This window comes from Geotrypetes seraphini, chromosome 2 (genome assembly GCF_902459505.1).
Source record: "Geotrypetes seraphini chromosome 2, aGeoSer1.1, whole genome shotgun sequence".
Taxonomy (NCBI): domain Eukaryota; kingdom Metazoa; phylum Chordata; class Amphibia; order Gymnophiona; family Dermophiidae; genus Geotrypetes; species Geotrypetes seraphini.
The window spans coordinates 385,248,470-385,275,416 of NC_047085.1; the positions used below are offsets into that span (position 1 = coordinate 385,248,470).

At 41.1% G+C, this 26,947-nt stretch overlaps 1 protein-coding gene across 6 annotated transcripts in view; it reads right to left on the reverse strand.

Annotated features, from left to right (window-relative positions):
* OXNAD1 (oxidoreductase NAD binding domain containing 1) overlaps window positions 1-26,947 on the reverse strand; it is an 82,153-nt gene that overhangs the window by 15,980 nt on the left and 39,226 nt on the right. For 5 of the 6 annotated variants that reach the window (XM_033930718.1, XM_033930713.1, XM_033930714.1 and 2 more), the window contains 2 exons: window positions 22,267-22,408; window positions 2,948-3,190 (listed from right to left, as the gene is read on the reverse strand). In XM_033930718.1, the coding sequence (XP_033786609.1) occupies window positions 2,948-3,190; window positions 22,267-22,408 (385 nt within the window). The remainder of the gene's footprint in view (window positions 1-2,947; window positions 3,191-22,266; window positions 22,409-26,947) is intronic. The other variant, XM_033930719.1, reaches the window with a different exon arrangement.

Genomic DNA, 26,947 nt, shown 5'->3' on the forward strand with positions numbered 1-26,947 from the left:
AAGGGAACTTTTTAAAATAAATTAAAATTCTAGAATCTCTTCAGGTGGCACACAGTTTGAGAGACACTGATCTATCGCATTGATATCAGTGTGAGCTCTAGCCTCACATATCTTCTGCTTCTCACAAGCCCAATAAGTCTTATCAGCTGAATCTACTTCTCAATTATAAGCCTAGCCATCAAAAATTAGCTTCTGTTTTTTACGCTCAGTGTGATGAAATTCGGTCACAGTAAAAAAAATTTTAAAAGGCTGTTAAAACTGGAATAAAGGAAAGAGAACAGTCACTGACCTTTTTTTTTTAAATCAAAAATCCTAACAATTGTGGCATCCTACCAATCAAAGGTAGTGGAACGCTTTTTTGTTTGGGGGCCCAAAAGCTCCACGCCCATGATGTCTCCCTCTCTCTCTCACTGTCCACCATCTTTCTCTCATTCCTTCCCTTGCTGCAAAGGGAGTAGAGAGAGAGCAAGAACAAGCGTGAGAGAGAGAACGAGCATGAGAGAGCGAGCGTGAGAGAGCGAAAGAGTACAAGAGAGATATACAGGGTGCTATACTCCCACCCCCTCTATTGCCATATTCAACAGTTCGCCCTCTCTCATCCCCAGACTATGTGCAGCATCTTTTGACCCTGGCACCAGACCCATGCCCAACATTTCTCCATCACCTCTCTCCAACGCCATGCCACATCGGACCACCATGTCCAACATTCCTCCTTCTTACATCCCTTTCCATCTGTTCCACTGTTTCCTCTCCACTATCACATCCAACATTTCTCCCTCTCAACTGTCTCTTCCCCATGCATCTCTCCTCTCCCACCATTTCCAACAATTCTCTCCCTTCCTATGCCAAACAATTCTCCTTTCTTCCTTTCCCCATGTGCACTATCTCACTTGCCCTCTCATTCACATACCCATGACAAATTCTCCCTTTCTAATCCCTCCCCCACTTCAGAATTTTCCCCTCCTTTCTGTGTCCCAAGTTTGTGCTCCCTCCATCCCTTCAGTATCCCAATGCGCTCCCTCCCTTTTATGTCCCAAGTTCATGCCCCTTTCCCTCCTTTGTCACAAGTTCATGCTCCTTCCGCCCTCCCATCGGTTAGAGTCAGTTTTTCCACACATACACAATTACTCAGATTACCTGTTAGGACTTCTGCTCTGCTCCCGACACAACCTTCACAACAGACACACTTGCTCCCATAGATCGTTCTCTTTTCCTTCATTGATCTCATCAAATTCTTCTGTGCACATGCAATCTTCATTTAACTTAGCAATTTGGTCGTCCTTGGCAAATTAGTTGCCCATACAAGACTCACTACCTACGCATTAGATTTGTTTCTCTTGACACAGTTCAAGCTCCCATGACAGTCTGGCCCTGCTATTTTTCTTAGTAACAATAGTCTGACTAGGTGAGATCCTCCCATCCTGGAGGCACTCTCTGACCAATCTTAACACAGACTAATGCAGATCCCGCAATAGTATCTGAATTACGTAACATCTCTAACCGCTGTTACCTAAGTTGAGGGAACATGGTTTTCCAACAGCTTTTGTGTCACGAGCCCTTTAATATTCTGCATCCTAGGCAGTCAGGCTTTTGGCCTCATCACAGTATAGAGGCTATTCTTGCTCCTAATGAATAATGTGCATTCTGCATTCGATCAAGGAGATTTCTCTCTGGTTATTTCACTGGATTTTATACCAACATTTGATCTGGTCGATCATTCAGTTCTCTGGCCAAACTGAGGTCCATTAAGATTGCTGGAACAGCGCTTGCCTGGTTTTCTTCTCTCTTAACTGAAAGACCACACTCCTTGTCCACCAACATCATCTCAATATCCTTTTCCACGTAGAGAACCCCAGTAGTCAGTACCTGCTCCTTTGCTATTTAATATTTTCTTAAGTCCACTTACAGAACCTATCCAGATCTTTGAAATCAATGCCTTCTACTACAAAGAAGATACTCTCCTATTTGAATCTATGAATCCCCAAGACATTAATCTTTCCAGAATCCAGACTTGTCTGGACCATACTGCAAGCTGGCTGTTTGAATATTGCCATCATATCTGGCACTGCAGAGGAAGCAGCCAGTTTTCAGCACTGCCTCTGCTGACCGGCTGTTGCTTTGGTAAGTGAGGGGGGACCAGGAGGCCAGACCCTCCTGGAGGGAGGGGGGTAGACCAGAAGTGTGTGGAGGGTCCAGCGAGGTACAGGAGAGGAGAGATGGATGGATGCTGGACCCATAAGTGTGGGGGGAGGAGGGGGGAAGAGGAAGGGGGAGAAAGTTGCCCAGAAAGAAGGGAAGAACAGATGCTGGACCTACAAGTGGGGGTGGGGGGGATGATAGTTTTGTCTCTCTTCCCACCTCACTCTATTTGTACAGTAACTCTCAAGCAACCAGAAACTACACCCCATGGGTGCTGGATAATTGAGAATGTACTGTAGTTCTTTTTTTAAAATCAGAAATGGTGTTCGCTCTCCTTTATCATGTACTGCTTTGTAAACCATTCTCTGCTGCATTATCAAGAAGTAGCGGTATAAACCATAAACTGCTATTTATGCATTTGTAGTTAAACACAGAAGTTACAGCTCAGCTTCACTACTGAACACTGTGTTAGGCTACTATGGCTTCTGGCTGTTCTTGTATTTACTCTTTCCTGTCAAGTTTTGATGTTCCTTTCCTTTCACAATCTGCATTGTAAACCGCTCTGCTGTATGTTCATGAAGGGCGTTATAGCTTTGAAGCACTGCTCCAAATCTTGTTCTGATTTTTAAAATGGATAACCTTGACCATGAAATTACTTTCACAGTTTAAATTTAAACTTTCATATGCTGCACAATTTGACAAAAAATCCTAACTACACACACTTAAATGTGGTAAGTAGTGTTGCCAACTACACAAGTACTTTTAAATAAATTATCAACCTGAAACAAAATAAATAAAACCACTGTACCTTAAACAGCAGTTCGCTTGTATTTTTTGCACTGTAGTACAGTTTCACCGTGCCCATCTCGAAACTGCTTTCTGATCTCTGTCGGGCTGTGTGCAAATCAACTACATGGAGCAGTATGGAAATCAAAGGGTTAATTCCTACACCCCCTGCTATGAGCACCAAATTTACAGGTGTCTCCCAGGGCTGAGGATCAAAAAAGAAATTTCCTCCTATTCGCAAAGCTACTTCTGAGCCAGGAACACACTAAAAACAAAAAGAAAGAATTTAAGTTCTGGTGTTATGAAGAGAGTCACGGATTTTTGAAATATAAATAATAATAATAATAATTTATTTTTTTGTATACCGCCATACCCAGGGAGTTCTAGGCGGTTCACAACAAATAGATGAATTACATACAGTGCGATTGAAAAAAGAAGAACATAGCAAGGCAATCAAAAGGTCAAAACTAGTTTACATTGACAATTTAGGTGAGGGAAGGGCTAATACAGAGCATATACAGTATGTACTGTAAGAGAATACAATTGGATTTATGAGAAGGGGGAACAAAGCATATTAGATAAGAGGGGGGAGCAAATATCACCGTTCTATGGTACAGCCAAAGCAGATTATGTATATTTTATGCACATACTTTCTCTGTCCATACTGGACTCACAATCTAATCTCTAGTGGGCTCAACTGTTCTTATGTCACACAATATTTTAAAAAGGAGAATCATATTCTTTGCAACTTATATAATTATAAAACAAGCCTTGAGGAGCAATATGCAGATTAAGCTACAAATAAAGAGACGTTCAAAATATTTTTAAATCAGATACCAATTGGCCTTAATCACGTCACAGAATTTCGATTTTACCTGTAACCTTTAAACATGTCGTCCCTTTTTTCTTCTCTCCCCCTCTACTAATGTTTGGAAGAGTGAGGCTGGGAAGCTGACACAGCAGGAGACTTTTGCATCTTTTGCCCCTCATGTTTTGAGCACTTGGCCTCTTGATTTTAGGTTAGAGGAAAACCTGCTAACCTTTAGTAAAAGAATGCTCTGTAAGGATGTTATTTGCCCTCCCTCTGCTTTTTATTGATTTAAATTATAAGAAAAATGATTGTGGATGATATTTTATCTCTTGATGAATAGCTTCTTTTGTATGGGATCATTGTGAACAGAGGGAGCTTTTTTGTAATTTTTAAATCTTTTTTTTCTGTGTGTGTGGTACTGTGGACAGTGAGAATCTGGTTTCTAAGAATACTTTCTGCATGAAAGCTCTGCAGTGCCATCACTTGCCACTCAAAACACAGAAAGAACACCTTTTTAGTTGAAGTCGACCAAACAAATCAAATCTTTGTTTTCATCCCCATTGCTGATGCTATGTTGGGCAAATATTGGTTAGGCCATGGCCCCAGTGGTCTGCTCCTCATGAGTCAAAGAACTTTATTCTTCTATTATAAAATTCTTGAGCCCAGAGGACACAGAAACCACAGCTCCCATCACTGTAAAGCAGATGCATCTTAGTTAGCCAGTCAGCTCATGTGTCAAGTTCTCCATAGTAGTCTCACTTTTTTTTCTCTTTTATATAGATCTAAAACAGTCCAATCAAGATAGAAAAGCATTATGACAAGATTTGAAGACTAAGGTCCTTAGCCAACTTGAGACAAATTAAACAATTATTTCAAGATGAACAAAAATGCCCCATCCCACTGTGTAAAGCTGGAAGATGTTTATCTTACACATGTGTTGTTTAAGAGGTTTGCATCAAGCATTAATTAATTCAAGGAATGTAGTCAACAATACCTTTTTAAATATTTCTATAACATTCAACATGCAGAGTATGTTATGCAGATCAGTGAAACAAATACCTACTTTAATACAATTTGAATTGAATTTAAGACAACAGCATATGAAAAACATGGAAGGGTGTGCAGATTTTTGAGACACTGAAGTAAGATTAGCCTCCTTAATTTCTGATAACATTTCAGCATCTGTCTGTTCATCCTGATCAGGCGGACAGTAGTACACTCCTATCACTATCCTTTTCCTCCATATACACAGAATTTCTAGCCATAGGGATTCCAAGGTGTGTTTCTGCTTCTGTAGAATTTTCAGTCCATTTGATTCAAGGCCTTCCTTAACATATAACTCTATGCCTCTACCAATTCAATTCACCCTAACACTACAATATAACTTGTACCCTGATATAACAATGTCCCACTGGTTATCTTCTTTCCACCAGGTTTCAGAGATGCCTTTTCTATATACTGTATCTTTTAATTTAGTGCAATATTTTGTTTCTTAGGCTTCTGGCATTTGCATACAGACATTTCAAACAGTGTTTGTCATATCTATTTACAATTTGCTCAACAGTTGGCATAGATAATTTGCAATCTTTAAAATCAGCCTGCTCTGAATTTAAGGAAACCTGGTCTACTGTGGCCTGTATTGCAATCTCACTATCAGGATGCTCTGTCTTCCCTCGTTCCGAACCATGCTTTTTTTTAGCAAATGTTCACCCTTCCCCCAGTTTCTAGTTTAAAAGCTGCTCTATCTCCTTTTTAAATGTTGACACTAGCAGCTTGGTTCCACCCTTATTAAGATGGAGCCCATATTTATGGAATATTTATTTATTTTAAAAATTTCTATACTGTTTAAAACTAAACGGTTTACATAATTTACATAATTTTAAAACAAAACATGAGAAAGTAAACATACAAACAATCCTCAGAAATCTTGACTACATAACAAAACCGTAGCGTTGTATAATAAAGATCATGAATAGTTCATCAACTCTGCCAGAGAGAAAAATTATTGGCTAGAGAAAGGCATCTACAAATAACTACATCTTAAGTAATTTTCTAAACATGCCCCTTTGCTGATATTTTCATTTCTGACCCACCAGGGAGTTCCATATCTTAACTCCTGCACAACAAAAAGTCATTTTAGCAGTCTCAACAAGCCTTGGATTCACAATCTTTAGTAAAGTTAAATTCTCCGAGCACAATGATCTTTTTGGTATATAGCCAAGTATATTATTTTTAAAACAATTCTGGAATGTTTCCATACAAGAATTGATGACAAATCATTACCGCTTTATACTGTACTCTGAAGGCAACTGGTAACCAATGCAATTTTTGGAGATGTGGCAAAATATGATCATATTTAGACTATCCCATTATCAATCTTGCTGCTGCATTTTGTATAACCTGCAATGCTCTACATCAGGGGTGTCCAACCTTTTGGCTTCCCTGGGCCACATTGGCCAAAAATTTTTTTTCTGGGGCCGCACAAACACTAACACTAGCCGCTGAGCAAAAAAAAAGGTTGAGCAGGTCCCAAATTTGCAATCACTAATATAGAAGATGTATGTATCTAATAATAAACCTTCATTAAAGGGATACTGTGGAGAGGAACCCAAAAAAGCAGTAATACTTACTCTGACTGAGTGATCCATCCACATGTACCGCTGACAGTGGGACCAGCCACAGGCTTCCGCATCCCCATTCTGATGAGCAGGGATGTGTGCTCCTGGTTCTCCCATTCATTTCTATTACAGCTATGGTGAGCCTCATCAGAGCGGGGATGCTGAATCAGCTGTCAGCAGCGCACATGGAGGATCGTTTAATCAGGGTAAATATTACTGCTTTTTTGGGCCTCCCACTTTGAGCTTAGGCTCCCTCAAAATGAATATCTCCCCTGCTGTAGCTAGTAGGGATCCCCAAGCCTCACCAACTGACAGCCACCTCCTCTCCCTCCAACTTCCCAGGTTCTGCAGCTGGCAGCAATATTGCAGAGTTACTGCCTTCCCTCCTCCCTGCACTCCCCCCTCCCCCCCTTGGCATTCATGCATGCATGAAAGCAGTGGCAGCTTGAGGATATTGCTATTGGGTGCAAAGCTTGGAGATTTGGGGTTGCAAGACTGGAGGAAGATGTCTCTAGTTGGCAGGGCTTGGGAATTCCCACTAGCTCAAGTATTTATAAATAGCACTCAGGCAGGGAGAAACTTTGGTGCCCATCCACTAATTATGGGCTCCAGTCCTCCCCCAAATCAGCTGTATATGACTACGCCACTGAATACAAAAATAATTGTGATGCACATATCCCAAAGCTAACATATTCCAGTTAATAAATTCAAAATAAAACAATTTTTTTCTACCTTGTTGTCTGGATGTTTTGTTTTTCCATCATCTTGGTCCCAACTAATTCTCTTTCCAGTGTCTGCTGTCCATTTTAAACTAAACTAAACTAAACCTTAAGTTTGTATACCGCATCGTCTCCACAGATGTAGAGCTCGGCACGGTTTACAGTAATTGGTATAGAAAGAAACTACAATGAAGAGTAGAAGGACTTAGAGAGGTTTAGAGGGAATTAGTAAATCGATGAGGGAGAGGTCATTGCATTTTGGAGAAGAGCCAAGTTTTCAGATGTTTTCGGAAGAGTTGGAGGGAGGACAGGCACCGAAGCGGGGTGGTAAAACTGTTTCAGAGTTCGGTGATCCTGAAGAAGAGGGAAGTCCCTAGTTTTCCTGCATGGGATATGCCTTTTAAAGAGGGGAAGGATAGTTTGAATTTTTGAGTGGATCTGGTGGTGTTGGGATTAGAGGAGTTCCAAGATAGTGGAAAAAGGGGAGGCATGATACCGTGTAGAAACTTGAAGGTTAGGCAGGTGCATTTGTAGTGAACTCTAAGGATTACTGGGAGCCAGTGAAGCTTAGACAGAAGCGGGGAGACATGGTCAAATCTGCTTTTTGCGAAGATTAGTTTAGCCGCAGTGTTCTGGATCCGCTGGAGTCTGTGAAGGCTTTTTCTTTGTTAGGCTTAAGTAGATAGAGTTACAGTAATCCAGTCTGGAAAGAATGATGGATTGTACGAGGACAGCAAAGTGATGATGATGGAAGCAGGATCTCACTTTCCTTAACATGTGAAGATTGAAAAAGCATTTTTTTTACTAAGGAATTAAGGTGGTCATTGAAGGACAGTGTGGAATCAATGATGATGCCTAGAACTTTGCATGAGTGTTCAAGATGCAATGTGGTGCCAGAGGACAGAGGGATGAGGGTGGGTAGCTTATCTAATTTTGGGCTGAGCCAAAGTAGTTTTGTTTTGGTCTCATTTAATTTCATTTGTACTCGCACTGTCTTGCGGGCCTATGCTTCCCAAAGTCAGGCTTACTATATGGGGTGTGTTGGTACTCAATTATGCAACCGCTGTTCGGGGGAGGTTAATACTTACTTTCATGGTATTTGGAGCTGCGAGGGGACTCAGGCATTTTGGAAGGCGCTGGCCTCCTTTTTACAGGGCTTGTTGAAAACACCTGTGCCTGTCTCAGTGCTTTCTATGTTGTTTGCCCAATTCTCTTTCCTGTCTATGTATACTTCTTCTGAAAAATTGTTTCTCAGTAAATGTTTTATTTTGGGGAAGAAATGTATTTTATGTTGCTGGCTTTCTCTTGAGCCCCCCTCCTTTTGGCATTGGAGGAATCGGCTTCACGAACTTATGGGCTGGGAGGCCCGTTTGGCCTGTTCTTCTCGTCGCCGGAGCAGAGACTTTGTTCAAACTTGGACTCCATATTTGAACATTTTGACCCCTGAAAGTCGTAGCCGCGTATTGAATAGGCTCCATCTGTGAGTCCGTTCCTCTCTACACCATTGCTGTACCCTAATTGAGAGTTGTATGTTCATTGGGGGGGGGGGGGGGATGGGGGGAGCTGGGGGGGGTTTCTTTCTGTGGGGTGGGGGTGGTGTTCATTCGCGGGGGACATCAGAGTCCAGTCCTCCGCGGCTGTTAGGTGACATTGTATACCATGTTTTACTATCGCAGTTGTGCTTTCTGTTGTTTTGCATAATAAAACAGATTTGAACATAATTTCATTTATACGTTGAGGGTCCAGGATTGGAGGTTTAATATACATGAGGAGATGTTCTCAGAGAGATTGGTGAGGTTAGAGTCGGTCTTGAGGAGGACAAGGATGTCATCGGCGTAAGTGTAAAGTGTTTCCAAGGGGGACAATTGGAGGATTTTCAGGGAGGACATATAAACATTGAAGAGAATCGGAGATAGAGGTGACCCCCTGAGGAACTCCACAGATCAGTTTCCACAGGAGGGATGAGGAGCCATTCATGTTAACGAAGTAGGAGCGGGAATGTAAGAATTTTGAGAACCAATCTAAGACTGTTAAGTTTAAGCCAATTTCAGAAAGTTGGAGAATTAGTATATCATGATGGACCATGTCCAAAGCTGCAGAAAGATCGAATTGAAGAAGAACAGCGAACTTATTGCAAGAATGAAGATGTTGGACCTTTGAGATTAATGAGGCCAATAGGGATTCAGTGCTGAAGTTGGGTCTGAAGCCATGTTGGTAGGATAGGAGAATGGAGAATCTTTCAAGATAGGATGAAAGTTGGGTGGATATGATGGACTCCAGCAACTTTGTCAGGAGAGGGATATTTGCTATTGGGCGATAGTTGGATGGTATGGTGGGGTCTAGATCTGCTTTTTTAGTAGTGGGGATAGGGCAATGTGTCCCATTTCTGCAGAGAATAGGCCTGAAAGTAAGGCAGAGTTTATGAGTTTGGTGAGAGATGAGATGGCTTGTGTGGGAATTTTCTCGTATAGGTAGGAGGGGAAAGGGTCCAAGGTACAGTTGCAGGATTTCAACTTGAGGCAGTGTGATCTGGGAATCAGATACGGGCTCGAAGGCGGTCCAGGATCTGTCGGCTGGAATATGGTTGGCGACGGTGGGGTTGGAGTCGGTGGATACCAGAGAGTTGAAAGAGGGTGCTGGTGGGAACAAGCCTCGTAAGGTAGTGACTTTCTCATTAAAGAATTTTGCTAGATCATCTGCAGTTGGAGAGGAGGGGAGTGTGGTGGTATCATGTTTGTAGGAAATGGAGCGCCAGATGTTGAACAAAGTATTACTTTGGTTGTTGGACCTAGAGATTTTGTTACCGTAGTAATTCTTCCTTGCTTTTTTTAGTTCAGTATTGTATGACTTAATATTAGCCCTCCAGGATTGTCTGTCTGTGGGGGATTTAGATTTTTTCCATTTGCGTTTCCATTTCCATTTTTTTCTCCTCTTCTCTCGTTCCATTTCCTTCTTATGCCTGTCTCCAGTGTACTGATTTTTCCTTTTCAGCTTTCTTAACTTTTTCTTTTCTTTTTTGCCTCTGTCCATTCAAATCTTGCCTTATTTCTCACCGTTCTTTTTTTAAAATGTTCAGCTACCTCTTAATTCTCCATCTTCTCTCAGTTCCTAACTCTCCCATTTCCCATCTCACTCCTTTCCCAGCCTATTTCCTGCTGTCTACTCCCCATTACCACATTTCTACCACTGTACTCACTGCTCTGTCACTCATCTTGTCATCTCCCTTTTGATTCATCCATCTGCCTCACCACTTTAAGAATCCCCCTCCCTCTCTCCTCTGGTCAGGCTATAATTCCCTGTCCCTTTCTTTCCATCTCCTAGCATCTTCTAATCCCAGCTCTCTTCCCTCCTGCCCTCCTATGGGTCCATCTCTGCTCCTCTATCCCCATGGTCCAACATTTTGCTCCCTCTCTTTTCTGGTTTTCTTCTTCCCTCCCCCCCATTGATGCTGAACAATGAAATGGAGGGGAAAAAGAGAGAGATGCTGCATCTCTCTGCCTTCCATCCACAGGCCTAATATTTCTCCCTCCCTCCCTTCCATCCCCAAATCCAACTTCTCTCCCTTTCTCTTTCCAACTGCCCCAATCCCATCTTTCCCCCTGCCTGCCTGCCTGCCTCCCCAGGTCCATCATTTCTCCCTTTCTCTTCCCAACAGGTCTCCCTTCAAGTATCTCTTTCCCTCTTCCTCCACACCACCCCAGGTCCAACTTTTCTCCCTTCAAACTATTGCCCACCATCTCTCTGCCCTGTTTCTGGCCATCATAAGCTCTCTCCTCACATCCAATCTAGCACTTCTTTTAATACCCTTTCTCTCTGTACTAAAAAAAAAAAAAAAAGTTCAGGAGGCTTCCTCGTTCCAGTATATTGCCCCCCCCCCTCTCGCTCCCCAATTGCACCATCTCTTTCCCTCTCTCAGACACCCAATTCTCCCTTTCTATTATCTCCCTCACCTCTGCATCTCTTTTCTTCACTCCCTCCATTCTTCCATCTTATGGATAATGCTCCCCTCTATCTTCCCCTTCATTATGTCTCATTCACTGCTGCCCCCAGCCCTCTCTGCCTTCTCTTGAGCTACTGCTGCTGGTGTCTGTAACTCCCAGTTCCTAAGCCCACTGATTTTAAAGATTATTTTAGCACAAGGGAAGAGCTTGGATCGTTATGAGACTGGAAAAGAGAGGCCTTAGTCCCTGAAGTTCCCTCAAATCTATGAGCTGTACAGAAGGAGGGGAGGGAGGGAAGGTGATGAGGAGAATGAATTAACTCCGTGCCGCCCTTCAGGACTAGAAACCACTGGTTGGGCTTCTCTTTGCAAGACGCATGCGGCCCCGCTCACGCTCGAGGGTGTTTACCGTCTTGCCGGGTGCCTCGGTGATGCGGTATTTTCTTTCTTGCCGGCGCCCTCCTCCCATTTTCCTGCAGCATTTGCTGAAAGCCACGGGCAGCGGCTTCCATGCGCTTCCTGCAGCTGATCTGGAAGCGTTCCCTCTGACACTTCTGGGTCAGCCGCAAGAGGCACATAGGATCTGCTGCCCGTGGCTTTCAGCGAACGCTGCAGGAAGATGGAGGAGGGCGCCGGCAAGACAGAAAACAACACATCACTCTCGAGTGTGAGCGGGGCCGCACAAAATACTTCTTGGGACCGCATGTGGCCCATGGGCCATGGGTTGGACACCCCTGCTCTACATCTTGCTTTTGTTATTCCAAGGTACAGGGCACTGCAGTAATCAAGTCTTGACAAAACCATAGACTGGACTACAGTACAGAAATCATATGGCGCTAACATTGGTTTTAACTGGTATAACAAATGCATTTGTGCAAAACATACTTATACAGTCTTGGTTACTTGCAACATCATTGTTAGGCCAGAATCGAGCCTTACACCTAAAATGGTCATACACTCATGTACCAAAATAACATCATCAATAACTTTCACTTCTGTAGGCCACTGATGATCCGGCTTACCTACCAATATTATTTCAGTTTTATCTACATTTAATTTCAAACCTTGTTCTCCCATCCACTCCTCAATTTTACACATATATTTACTCAATGATTTTTCAAAATTCTTATCCCATCTGCCTACTGGGAATTAAAAAATAATATCATCTGCATAAATTTGATATTCAACTCTTAAAGATTCAAATAGTTTGCCTATAGCAGCTATATAGATGTTAAATAATAGGGCAGAAAGCACCAAGCCCTGTGGTACTCCAGTCCTAGTTGAATATGTTCCTGAAATCCTACATCCATTTCTCACTTGGAAAGAGTGTCCTAGGAGGTATGTTTTAAACCAATTGAGAACAACATCATACATTCCAAGGTTATACAGTCTACCCAACAATTTGTTGAGATCAACTGAATCAAATGCTCCAGATATATCTAAAGACACAAGACAAAATGTCTTGTGTTGATGCATCCCTAATCGCAGAGTGTCAATTAAGGAGATCAATAATAATTCTACGATATGATCTTTCCGAAAACCAAATTGATTGCAGTCCAAACAATCAGTCTCATAAACAAAATTATCTAAGAGAGAACAATCTTTTCTAAAACCTTTCCAATAAACGGCACAATAGAAATAGGTCGGAAATTTTTCATAACTCTTACTTCCTGGTTTCTATGCTTCAAAACTGGTCTAATAGTAGATTGCTTGCAAACTGCTGGAAAAAATCCATTTTCCAGTGTTGTTTACAATTTTAGTAATTACTGGAATCACCTTATTAACCATTTGTCTAATAATTGTTGAGGAGCAAGGATCTTGTATTGCACGGGTAGGTGTACAGCCACAAATAACTTTATGAACTTCAGTTTCGTCTACTCTGTCAAACTGGGACCATTTTTCATAGGTTCCCTTTTCCTCAATATGTCACCCAGTTCCTAACAAATCTAAAACCCTCCTCCCTGCACTATCGTCTCATCTATGCATTGAGACTCCGGAGCTCTGATTGTCTTTTGGACCTGCATGTGGAACAGGAAGTACTTCTGAAAATGCTACCCTGGAGGTTCTGGATTTTAACTTCTTATCTAAGAGCCTAAATTTGGCTTCCAGAATCTCCCTACCACATTTCCCTATGTCATTGGTACCCACATGTACCAAGACAGCAGGTTCCTCCCAAGCACTGTCTAAAATCTTATCTAGGTAACATGTGAGGTCTGCTACCTTCACATCTTCAGTTCAAGAGGATATTTTATCCCTTGGTGGGCAGGTCCTGGCTACAGAATTGCCTCGTACTTCACCAGGGTAGTGCTCTCCTTTAAGGAGACCTCCCTCCTCCGAGGCAATAATAATAATTTATTTTTTATATACCGCCAAAGCCATGATAGTTCGAGGCGGTTTATAACAAGAGGCGCTGGACAATCAGCGAAGTAGTTACAATGCAAAGTCACTGGAGTAGTTACAATGCAAAGTCACTGAAGTAGTTACAATACAATGCAAGGTCATTGAAGTAGTTACAATACAATGTCAAAGAAGTTACAAGCAAAGTCAACAATAAATAAGATACAGGATGGGAGGAGTGAAGCAATAGATTCATAGGTTACAGGCGGTTAAACAAATTCGTTTTTATTGATTTTCTAAAATTGAGGTAATATGAGGAGTGGAAGATGATGTTAGCCAGCCAGTCATTCCATTTACCTGCCTGGGAGGCAAGAGTTCTGTCCAGGAATCTTTTGTAGCGGCAATCCTTTAATGATGAAAGGAGAACAAATGAATCCTGATGGAACTGCCCAGATTAAATTGAGAAACCAGGTACATAGGGGCCAAGCTGAAAATAGCTTTATAGCAAAGGCAAAAAAATTTTAACAAAACTCGTGCTTCCAAGGGCAACCAGTGAAGTTTTTGATAGTAGGGACTGATGTGTTTCCATTTTCTCAGCCCAAAGATCAGTCGAACCGCTGAATTTTGGATGATTCGGAGTCTTTGTAGGGTTTTTTTGAAGGTACCTAAATAAATGATGTTGCAGTAGTCAAGTGTGCTTAGAATGAAAGATTGAACCAATAAGCGGAATGATACTGCATCAAAATATTTTCTGATGGTTCTGAGTTTCCATAAGATCGAGAAGCATTTCCTACCAAAACGTCCATGTGAACATTTAGGGTAAGGTGTCTGTCCAGGGTCACTCCCAGAATCTTTATGGAATCGTCTATAGGGAAAGCCTGGCCATTCACAAAAATTGTTGAGTATTTAATATTGTCATTAGGGCTAGCTAAGAAAAATTTGGTTTTGTCCGAGTTGAGTTTTAATTTGAATTCGGTCATCCATGATCCGATCTGATTTAAAATGAATGACAGGTGGTTCTTTGTTTCCGACGACAGGGATGTACAGGGGATGACAATAGTGATGTCATCTGCGTAGATGTAGAATTTGACTTTTAAACTTTGCAGTAAGTTCCCCAGTGGGGTGAGGTAAATGTTGAACAGTGTTGGGGAGAGGGGGAAGCCCTGCAGCACTCCGCAAGAGTTTATCCAGCTACTGGATTGTTTATTATCACTGTAGACTTGATACGATCGTTTAGACAAAAAGTTCTGAAATCAGCCTGGAAATGGAACTTTTCTACAATGTTCCTGTAGGTCTCCTCTACATACCTCTCTGTCTCTCTTAGCTCCTCTAAGTCTGCTGCTCTAGCCTCAAGAGATCGGACCCTTTCCCTGAATACTAGGAGCTCTTTACACTGAGCACACACATACAGTAAGACCTCTCACCAACTGGAAGTGGAACTTTTCTACAATGTTCCTGTAGGTTTCCTCTACGTACCTCTCTGTCTCTCTTAGCTCCTCTAAGTCTGCTACTCTAGCCTCAAGAGATCAGACCCTTTCCCTGAATACTAGGAGCTCTTTACACTGAGCACACACATACAGTAAGACCTCTCACCAACTGGGAAATAATCAAACATGTGATACTCAGTGCAAAAGACTGGATAGCCCCCATCTTGCTGCTGGACTGCTGCCTGCATCTTAATATTGGTGATTTCTTAAGTTGCTATGGAGTTGGACTATGTATTTTAAGTTCCCCTATGATTGCTAGTTATATGTTAGGTTATGGTAATGTTTAATTTTTTATAATTATTTTGCAATATTGTAACTAGTAGGTTCCCCTTGAAGGATTTCTCAGACAATTTCTTAAGAGCTAATTATGTTTGTATCCTTCTAATTGGTTCAAGGAACTATAAATCAGAGATCAGGCCACGGGTGGGTAGGAGATAAACATGACTTTCAACTGCTATCTATGCCCTAATCTGATTTTATACTCAGAATGCAACCTAAAAAACTAATCTAGACTAAAACACTTTCTATATAAAAACCCTAACAGAGACTAAAGGCTAAATCTAGAGCGTCCATGGCGGGGGTAAAATTTTTGAATTCCCTCCCTGGCATCCTAAGGACCTGTTCTGACCATTTACAGTTTAGAAAGATGTTGAAGAAACAACTGTTTGTGGAGGCTTTTCTTTGAAATTGTGCTGGTAGACATAGTTAATACGAACTTTGGATTGTGATTGTTGTACTTTAATTAATGGGGATGGATAACATGTAAACTTATTGAGTTTTTGACATTATTTTAAGTGGATTAAATTAAATATGTGATTGGAATGTAATTGAATGCATTTTTTAAACGTACTGTCCTTTGAACTACTGTGAATGGTGGGTTTTTTTTTGTAAATCTTTATTAATTTTAAAATATAAATAGTGCAATACAATGTTTTAATTGTTAACCGCTTAGTTATAGGCGGTTTAGAAACTTTAGAAATAAATAAAACACACTATTGCCTAAACTGACTTTGCTGTAAAAGCAGAAGAGAAGGACAATGAAATAACCTACTGAAGTCTAAGGGCTCCTTTTATGAAGGTGTGTTAGGGTTTTTAGCACATGCACAAAATTACCGCGCTATAGCCGAAAATCTACCACCTCCTAAAAAGGAGGCGGTAGTGGCTAGCGCGCTCAGGAATTTAACGCGAGGAGCCCTAAGTTTTACCTTTCCCCAAGTTTGAATGCTAGCAAGTAAGATAATCCAATGGAGTTTTTCTTCCCCTTAGGAGATCCTCTTTCAGCTCCTCTGTGATGGAAACCATAATGAACTACAGAACGGTCTCAACCTAGTAACTCTAAAAGCATACTGAAGTATGCCAGCTCACTGAAAAAAACCCCAAAAGAACATACTACACAGTCTTTCAGCGACTATCCCCCTCTTTTATGAAACCGCGATAGCAGTTTCTAGCGCGGGGAGCCGCGCTGAATGGCCCGCGCTGCTCCTGACGCTCATAGGAACTCAATGAGCGTCAGGAGCAGCGCAGGCCATTCTGCGCAGTTCCCAATGCTAGAAACTGCTATCGCAGTTTTGTAAAAGGAGGCCCATGCAGTACTATAACGCAGTGCCTCGCACACATTTTCGAGCTGGGGCACACTAAACCTAGTGTCCCTGGCTCGAGACATTCGGAAGTGCGCTGGCATCGGTGTGATGATGTCACGCGCATGTGTGACATTGGCACACCACCATCAGCACATGCGCAAAGGCCCTTCAAACAGGCCTTGCGCCAAGAGAAGGACCTGCGCGGGAGAGAAGGGCTAGCAGAGAAAAGAGGTGTCGGCGTCGGGAGATTGCTTACAGGATGTGCCTCTCTTCACAAGAGGAATGTCCTGTAGACAGTCAGCCGGCTTCAGCACCTCTCCTCTTCCCCGGTGTACTGCGGCACACCAGAAATCTAAGGAAGCACACTGGTGTGCCACAGCACACAGCTTGCAATACACTGTCATTAGGTCTATTAGAAACTCACAGATTATATTTAATTACAAAAAAAAAATCCATTGCTAAATCAGGTGTAGAAAGATCAGAAGATAATCCACTCCCTGGACTCAATGGAAAACCAATTTAGGCTCTAGTGTAAATGACTCCCATGTTCCCTGCCATACTACTACTGTTAACAGGCCATCTTTATTTTTGAAATTCTACTTGCTAACCTGAGTCTTCCAGTTCTAGTAGAACAAAGAATCATCAGATTGCCACCGCTGTTTCTCTAATCACCAAATCCTTGCTTTTCTTCACAAGTGTCCCATGAACCAAGAGAATAACATCCTCCTGGAAATTTCATGTCCTTTTAAAGTGGTAATGGAGTCCAAAGTAATACCTATCACTTGGCAACAATTTGATAGGAAGAGTTAATCTGCTAGTCAACAAAATATTATAGTCTTATCATCAGCAGTCTAACCTCTGGTTACTCATCTGGATCTCTTATTTGTCTTACAGCTCAATAACATAGAGATCTGGGACTGTAAACTCTAAGACAAAAAGTTATACAATTTTATTAGGAGAGATGCTACCAAAAACATCAAGCCCAAGGAAGATTGACCCAAATCGACAAACACTGAGAACAGAGGGAGATGAGAACAAATAGGGACAAAGGTACACAATGGAGCAGCTGTTGAGGGCTATTTTCAATATGACATCCAAATCAAAGTTTGGATGTTTTGTGAAGACGCAAAAAAATCCAGCACCAAACATGCCCATTTTCAAAACATCTATTTGTTTTTTCAGAAATGGCCATTTTTCAGATGTGTGTCTATCTTTTTGAACCATTTCCAAAAAACACATCCAAAAGAAAAATGCATAAAACAAGCCATAGGGATGTAGTGTAGAAAGGGATAACATTTATAGTAGACTGGACACAGACATCCCAGTTGAGCAGTGGGGGCATTGCAGTGAACTTCATATAAAAAAAGTCCATATACACATCTCACCATGACCCTCTTATATTGTGTGATAAGCCCTGCAAAACCCACTCAAAACCTACTGTACACCTCCCCAATAGACCTTTTGCCTGTAGTTGTCACCATTATGATGGTCCAGTAGATTAAGAGAGGAAAAGATCTCAGCAACCTTACAGACAATCCATAGAAACAAAATGGCAGATAAAGGTCAAATGGCCCATCTAGTCTGCCCACTCACAGTAACCATTATCTCTTTCTCTCTATGAGAGATCACACGTGCCTATCCCATGCCTTCTTGAATTCAGACACAGTCTCTGTCTCCACCACTTCTTTCAAGAGACTATTCCACACATCTACTACCTCTTCTGTAAAAAAGTATTTCCTTAGATTAGTCTGGAGCCTATGCCCTCTCATTCCAGTGCTTCCTTTCAATTGAAAGAGACTCGCGCATTTATGCCACGTAGGTATTTAAATGACTCTCAAGAAAAAATGCTTAATAACAAAATTCAAACTACAAAAAGAAAAGCAATGTTATTAGCCAAGTGATGGCTATACCCACTGAAACAAATTTACTTATAGTGGAGAAAAAGCCTCAACTTCATTCAATATTAGACAGCAACCCAGCGGGTTTCCAGTCATTCAATTTATGTATCACAGGCAAAAAAAATTCCACAAATATCAAAATGCAATTTTCAAAATAGGTTACCCATCCATCACTGTGCACAGGGAAAAGGGGGAAAAGAACAAGAAACAATGTTGAACTTATCTCCACATAGTGATGTAATCCTCACAGATTGTTGTATTCAAAAACAGCATGCTGTTCATTCTGCTATAGTGTCCTCATTTAGTTAACAATGCTGTGGTGAAGAAAAGCAGTTCTTCCTTCCAACAAGGCTTTTGTTTCGCCAACAAGTGGCTGCGTCAGAAAAATTTGCAAAAAAACTCTCTCTCTCCAACTCCGTGCATGTCCTGCCTCCGACTACGGTCTGAGGAAAGTTTGGCTCACTCTTTAATGCAGAATTCTTTTAGCTGTGAGATATTTGAAGGATTTCTTGCATGTACAGCCCATTTCAAATCACCCCACAGCATCTCAATGAGATTAAAATCAGGGTTTTGACTCAGCCACTACAGGACTCTCCATTTCTTAGTTTTCAGCCAGTCCTTGGAGGATTTACTGGTATGTTTTGGGTCATTGTCGTGTTGCAAGGCCAAACATTCCTCAGACAAATGTCAGAGACTGGTAGATGACTACAAGAAGCATCTCACTGCAGTTATTTCAGCCAAAGGGGGTAACACTAGCTATTAGGGCGTAGGGTATTCTAATTTATTCCTCAGTTAGAATACACATTTTTGTGGATATTTTTTGTTTTATGAGTAAATCAAGGAAATTTTTGTTGTTTACCTGAAATTACATCACTTTCTTTTCTACAGTTAAATAAATAAATGATTTGGCATCGATATGTGAACATTTCTTAAGAAAGAACTGAATATTTCATAGTCATAATTTTTTTAAGTTCTTCACCCCCTAAACTGTACCATTCCTTTGGGCTTTTGCAGCCCAAATGTATGACTGCATTTCTTAGCATTAAATTTTAGCTGCCAAATTTCAGACCATTTAAACTTTGCCAGGTCTTTCTTCATGTTATTCACACCACCCGGTGTGTCTACTCTATTGAAGATTTTGGTATCATCCGCAAAGAGGCAAATCTTACCTGACAGCCCTTCAGCAATATCGCTTATAAAAATGTTAAAAAGAACAGGCCCAAGAACAGAACCTTTAGGTACACCGCTGGTAACATCCTTTTTCTCAGAGTGATCTTCATTGACTACTACCCCCTGTCATCTTCCACTTAACCAGTTCCTGACCCAGCCTGTCACTTTGGAGCTCATCCGAAGAGCACTCAGTTTATTTATTAGACGTCTGTGTGGTACACTGTCAAAGGCTTTGCTAAAATCTAAATACACCACATCTAGTGCACTCCCTCTACCCAATTCTCTGGTCACCCAGTCAAAGAACTTGATCAGATTTGTCTGATAAGACCTACTTGTAGTGAATCCATGTTGCCTCCTGTCCTCTAATCCACAGGATTCCAGAAACTTCACCAGTCTCTGTTTTAGAAGCGTTTCCATTAATTTGCTTACCACAGAAGTCAGACTTACTAGCCTGGAATTCCCTACTTCTTTCTTACTTCCACTTTTGTGTAGAGGGACTATATCTGCCCTTCTCCAGTCCTCCGGTACTACTCCCGATTCTAGAGAAGCATTGAAAAGGTCACTCAGTGGAGCCACCAGAACTTCCCTAAGTTCCTTCAGCACCCTCGAATGTACACCATCCGGCCCCATCGCTTTATCTACTTTTAATTTACACAGTAAAAGATGGCAGATAAAGACCTGAATGGTCTATCCAGTCTGCCCATTAAGTTATACCCATTAAAAAATACATGATTAGATTAACTTGTCTCTTCTTTGATATATCTGGGCATTAGACTGTAAAGTCTGGTATTGTCCTAGGTTCCAAATGCTGAAGTTGCCATCCAAGCTCACTCCAGCCTATCCAACTATCCCATTGTTTGCAGGATATCTACCGTAAAGTCTGGCCAGCAACATCCTCATGTTCCATATTAGTGGAGTACACACTGATGCCCACCCCAGCCCATCTTACACCGAATCACCATCTATGGAACACAGACCATGCATGGCTCCTCATGAACACAACCCTCTGAAAAATCAATTGGGGTCTAACACTTCACCATCCCTATTCACATTTGTCTTCTGTAGGCCTGCTCCTGGATCTTCAACCATGAACACAGAACAACAATATTTGTTAAGGAATTCAGTCTTTTCTTTATCGGTTTCTACATATTCCTCCCCTACACTTTTTAGTCTCACATTGCCACTTTTGTACTTCTTCCTATCACCGATATATCTAAAAAATGTTTTGTCTCCCCATTTTACCATGTCAGCTATTTTTTCTTCCATTTGTATCTTTACTTTCCTGACTTCTCAACCAGCCTCTTTTTAACTTTTCCAGATATTTTTGCTTGTCTTTCTATTTCTGCGATCTTTTGTAGTTTATGAAAGCTAACCTCTTATTTCTTACCTTCTCAGCTACTACGTTTGAGAACCAAAGCGGCCTTCTTTTCCTTTTCCTTTTACTTACTTACCTCATAAAAAGATTTGTCACCCTTACAATAACTCCATTCAGTTTTGCCTACTACATTTCCACTCCTTCCAGACATTCTCATCCAGATAACAATTCCTTGACATAATATCCCATGCGAACAAAGTTAGTTTTTTTTAAAGTCTAGAACCTTTACTATTTAATGAGCCCTCTCTATACCTGCCTTAATATTAAACCGTACCACACAGTGATCACTGGATGCCAGATGATCACTCACTGTAACATCAGAAACACTTTCCCCATTTGTAAGCACTAAGTACAGTATGACCCCATTCCGCATAGGTTCTGGAACAGTTCTCCTTGTGGAGAATCCAGGATCTCCCTATTTCTTGGATAATCAAGTCCGCATAACGCAGGTTCAGTTGTCATTCATCGATTAAAAACCTCTCTTTTTTATACCAAACTATTGGTATGATCATTAAATTTCAATACCTTTTTTTTATATATATATATATATATATATATATATATATATATATATATTGGACACTTATCTCGGTTAGTTGTGTAGAAATATCCCTCTGCTCAGTGAGCTCAATGAGCTCAATTACAATTCACCATATCCCTGACAAGACCAGTTTTGCCACTAAACAATAGCTTTTTCAAGGGTCAGAAACTTTGCAGGGGATACTAGTAGTGGGTAAACATTACACTGTGCCAGTGTGCATATCCCTTCAACAGAGGATCTCCATGTTTACCCGCTACTAATATCCCCTGTAAAGTTTCCGACCCTTGAAGAAACTATTTGTTAGTGGTGAAACGGGTCCCATCAGGGGTTTCAAAACTAGAAAACTGGAAGGGTTTGATGACAAAAAAATCCATCTGCCCTTTTTTGGATGTTTTTATTTTTTGAAAACAAGCCCTATGGTGATCAGAAATCTTTGCCTTTTAGAACTAGAGGAGAAAGCACAGGAGTGACTGTGAGATACATTCAAACATGGCTCCTTTAGATTACCGTACACTGCAGTCAAGATATGTGGCTAGAATATTTTTCTCTTTCCATTACCTTTAAACACTAGGTTGCAGTGGAATCTATAGTAGAAGCTTCTCTTTGGAAGCTTTAGAAGGTAGGTTAATTTGTTCTAAAGCTAAGCAGTGTGCAAGCTGCAGAGTGACACTTGAAATTTCCCCTTCATCTGCCTCACCTGCCAGACACTATGCCTCAGTTAGTTTGGGCTGTGAGAGACTGCTCTTCAAACATGCACCGTTTCCTGCAGGGCTTTGCAAAACCACAAGAATGAAAAGCAAAGCAAAAACAAAAAATCAGAAAAAGATAGCAAGATATCTATTCTCTTTTTGATCTATTTGTTTACCTGTGTGTGAATCCAGTGGGCAGGAGGGTGCTCGGCATATTTCACTGCTAACTCTAAAATTCTCTCTCTTTCCAGAAGGCCTGGGCTAGAGCAGATTGAAAACCCCCCAACTTTAGGAACTCCAGGAATAAAGAAATCAACCCTGAGAAAATGAAAAAAAAAAAAAAAATAAAGCATTAGTCTCTTATTGGACATTACTGAATTTACTACACATTTTACATAAGAATTGCCATACTGGGACTGATCCAAGTACCTAGCTAGATTCCAAACAATAAAACAGATTTTGTGTGTGAATTTTCCCAAGTCGTCTCAATAATAGCCTATGGACTTCTCTTTTAGGAAATTATCCAAACCTTTTTTTAAACCCCACTAACTGATTTTACCACATTCTCCGGCAACAAATTCCAGAGTTTAATTAATTGTGTGAAGAAATATTTTATCATGTTTGTTTTAAATCTACTACTTAGTAGCTTCATTATATGCCCCTAGTCCTAGTATTTTTGGAAAGAGAGAACAAGCTATTCACATCTATCATTTCCACTTCACTCAGTATTTTATAGACCTTTATTTATTACCCCTAAGCCGTCTCTTCTCCAAGCTGAAGAGCCCTAGCCACTTTAGCCTTTCCTCATAGGGATATCATTTGTTGCTCTGTTCTCTGTACCTTTTCTAATTCCACTGTATCTTTTTTGAGATATGGCAACCAGAACTGAACACTGTATTCAAGAGCAATACAAGGGCATTATGACATTTTCATCTTAGTTTTCCATTCTTTCCTGATAATTCCTAACATTCTATTTACTTTCTTAGCCGCTGCCACCCATTGAGGTGAGGGTTTCTGGAACAAAACAGACGCTACAATCCAAAAATGTGACCCCAAAGACTTCATCTCACAATTGTGCAATATAAGTAACAACTACCCTAGACGAGCTAGCCCCAATACAAACTAAAACCAGAATCAGCAGACGATCAGACAAATGGTTTGACAGCGAACTACTACTCAAAAGACAATGCAGATGACTAGAAAGAAAATGGAGAAAAAGTAACCAAGAATACACAAGAGCAGCATGGAAAAAACTAAACCAACAATACAAACTAAAACTAAAAGAAAAAAGAAAGACATATTACACAAACCAAATAGGCATGGAAGCCCAAGACACGAAAATCTATTCCAATTACTAAAAGAACTCAGACACCAAACCCTACCTAGCCAAAAACGACAACCCTCTCCCTTCAGCCACCGTTTTAGCTGAATACTTTAAAAACAAAATTACAACTGCCAGGACAAACTTCACAGGAACCCCAACCCACCTAGAAGAAATCACAATGCCCCCACAGAAAAAGAATCAGCTGCAGCAGATAGAAGAACCTGGTCCCACTTCTCCACAATACAATGGTCCGACCTTAACAAACTCTATAAAAAATACAGCCACGCAGCTTGCAACCTCAACCAATGCCCTCCATACCTATTAAAAAACCCCAGCCTAAAATTTCACACTCTCCTCATGCAATGGATACAAACCATGCTCACAGATGGCCTTTTCCCACAAGACCTCTCCTAAATCGTCGTCACCCCGATCTTAAAAGACCCAAACGGAGCAACAGATCAACCATCCAACTACAGACCCATAGCCTCAATTCCACTATATGTCAAGCTAATGGAAGGCCTTGTAGCTAAACTTCTCACCAACTACCTAGAAAACCACAACTTGCTCCACCCTACACAGTCTGAATTTAGAACCAACTTCAGCACCGAGACACTACTAGGCTCCCTTCTGGACACAGCTAGACAACACTTCAGCACAGGCAAAAAAATGCCGATTATACAACTAGATCTCATCGCAGCATTTGACCTGGTAGACCATGACATCCTGCTACAAATACTAGATACAATAGGAATCACAGGCAAAGTACACACATAGTTTCAAGGATTCCTACAATCCAGGACCTACAGAGTAAAGACAAACAATGAAAAATCAGAACCAAGGTCCAACCCCTGTGGAGCACCCCCAAGGATTGCCATTATCCCCAACACTCTTCAATCTCTACATTGCATCCTTAAGCACCTGCCTAGACAAAATAGGCTTAACCTCCTATAGCTATGCAGACAATATCACCATTCTCCTTCCTTTTGATCAACCAACGCCCACCATGACAGACACACTACACAGAACTCTAGAAACAGTGGCATCATGGATGAAAGACCACAAATTAAAACTGAACCCAGACAAAACAAAATTCATACTTATTGGAAAAAAAATAAAACCCCAACCATAACAAATCTAGTAATAAACTCAATAACATACCCCATACAACCCACTCTAAAACTTCTGGGAATGACGATAAGCAGATGCTGCACCATGCAACCACAAATCAACAAAACAATACAGAAATAATTTGCGGTTATGAGAAACCTAAGGCAAGTTTGAAAATTCTTCAACAGAAAATAATTCCAGCTCATGGTCTAGTCCCTAGTCCTAGGTCTCCTTGACTACTGCAACATCCTCTATCACCCCTGCCCCGTAACAATGATAAAACAACTACAAACAGTACAAAACACAGCTCTGAGACTAATCTATTCATTAAGAAAACACGACCACATCACTGAGGCATACCTCGACTCACACTGGCTCCCAATTCAAGCAAGAATACTATTTAAATTCTACTGTCTATTATTTAAATCCATAAATGGTGACAGCCTAGCCTATTTGAACAACCGTCTAATCCAAAGTACCATAACCAGACACAGGAGAACCCAGACACCATTCACATACCCTCCAATCAGAGACATCAAACAGAAAAAACTGTACGATGGCCTTCTAGCCACACAGGCAGCAAAACTAGACCACCAACTCTCCAATCTACTAATCGCGACCCCAGAATTCAAAACTTTCAGAAAAGAAATAAAAACCCTGCTATTCAAGAAATCCATGAAGACTAATGGACACCGTATGAAACATTTCAATCCTCTGAAGCAACCCTCTCTACTCTGTAACACCTCTGTACATGTCCAGAAATCCTCTTCTGTAATCCGCATTGAACCGCAAGGTAATGGCGGAATAAAAATCACTAATGTAATGTAAGGTTTCAACATATCCTCAACAATGACAGCTAGAATCCTTTCATGTAGCTATAGTTCAGGTTCCTCTTTCCCATATGCATCACTTTGCACTTGCTCACATTAAACATTGTCTGCCATTTTGATGCCCAGTCTGTCCAACAGTCACATGTATATATTTACCACTACTACTATTATTATAATTATTTCTATAGCACTACCAGACTTCTGTGTCATATAAATAGAGCCACGCTTTGAAAATGTGGGCTGAGCTTCCCTTTGAAAATCTTCCATTGCCAGTAATGTACCTGTATGCATACTAAATGAAGGGAAGTTTCCAGCCTAAGGAATTTAGCCAGCTAGCTATTAGTTTCCAGGACAATTCCTTTATGTTCAAATTTATTTATTTTTTTTAAATTGTGGATCAATGATAAAACAGCAAATAAAATGAAGTCCATCTAAACCAATATCAAACAATAGACAATGTTTTAAACTAAACTAAACTAAACCTTAGGTTTGTATACCGCGCCATCTCCACAAGCATAGAGCTCGGCACGGTTTACAGGGTTAGGTTGAGAAGGAGCTACAATGAAGGGTTATAGAAAGGAGCTAGGAAGATAAAGAGGGACAGGGAACCAAAAAGCGGGAAGTGTTAGATTTTTGAAAAGAGCCAAGTTTTCAGGTGTTTGCAGAAGGATTGGAGGGAACTCGAAACTCTGAGCGGGGATGTGAGGTTATTCCAGAGTTCTGTGGTTCTAAAGGGAAACTGTTCTCCCCCTCCCCAACCAAACTTGCTTTCAACCAACCAAATCCCCTCTGAAATCCTAAAAAAAAACCAAACAACCCGTCACCCACAGGGAAGAGAAAGAAAACAATTAACCCCATACTGAGGTGACCAAAAGGTCAAAACTCATCAAGGGCCCGTACTCTGGTGACCCCTGGACACCAATGAAAAACTCGTTCCAAACTACAATAAAATAATGCAGTACCTGATCCCATACAACAGTTCAGTGCCCACTAGACTCCTTAAGAAAGAGTATTCAAAAGTAAGCTTTGACCTCGAGATGATAAGGAAGCCAGATAAGCTCCCCAAATAAGCAAAAAAGTTTTGCATCTGCGAGTATGGCCCACCGCTTCCTGAGCCTCCCAAGAGGCCATATGCACTAGCGATCTCCACCTTCAAAATGAAGGGGGTTCTGAGGAAGTCCAAGTTTGTAATATACATTTGCAAGCAAGGAGATACAGAAATCCTGGACTAGGTCAGAATCTCCCTCCTGGAACTAGGTAACTCGGAGAAACTTAATGGTTAGAGCTGGAGAGCTGCCATTTAAGGCATATGCTTGCAGGGTCCTTCTGCAAACCCACAAAGTATTACTGCCACCATGTCCACAGACAGGTTCTGCACTTTCCCTGCTGCTTCTGAAGAAGTAAAATGTGTGTGTGTGTGGGGGGGGGGGGGGGCAAGTATGAGAAAAGAAATAAAATCAGGGGAACAGAAGGAGAAATCTTGGTAGGGGGTTTACAAATATATATTTGCCTAGGGCCTAATATAGTGTTGATCTGGCCCTGGTGATGCCTAAACATATTCCCAGTGCAAGCAGGCATGTACCTGTAGAGTAGGCA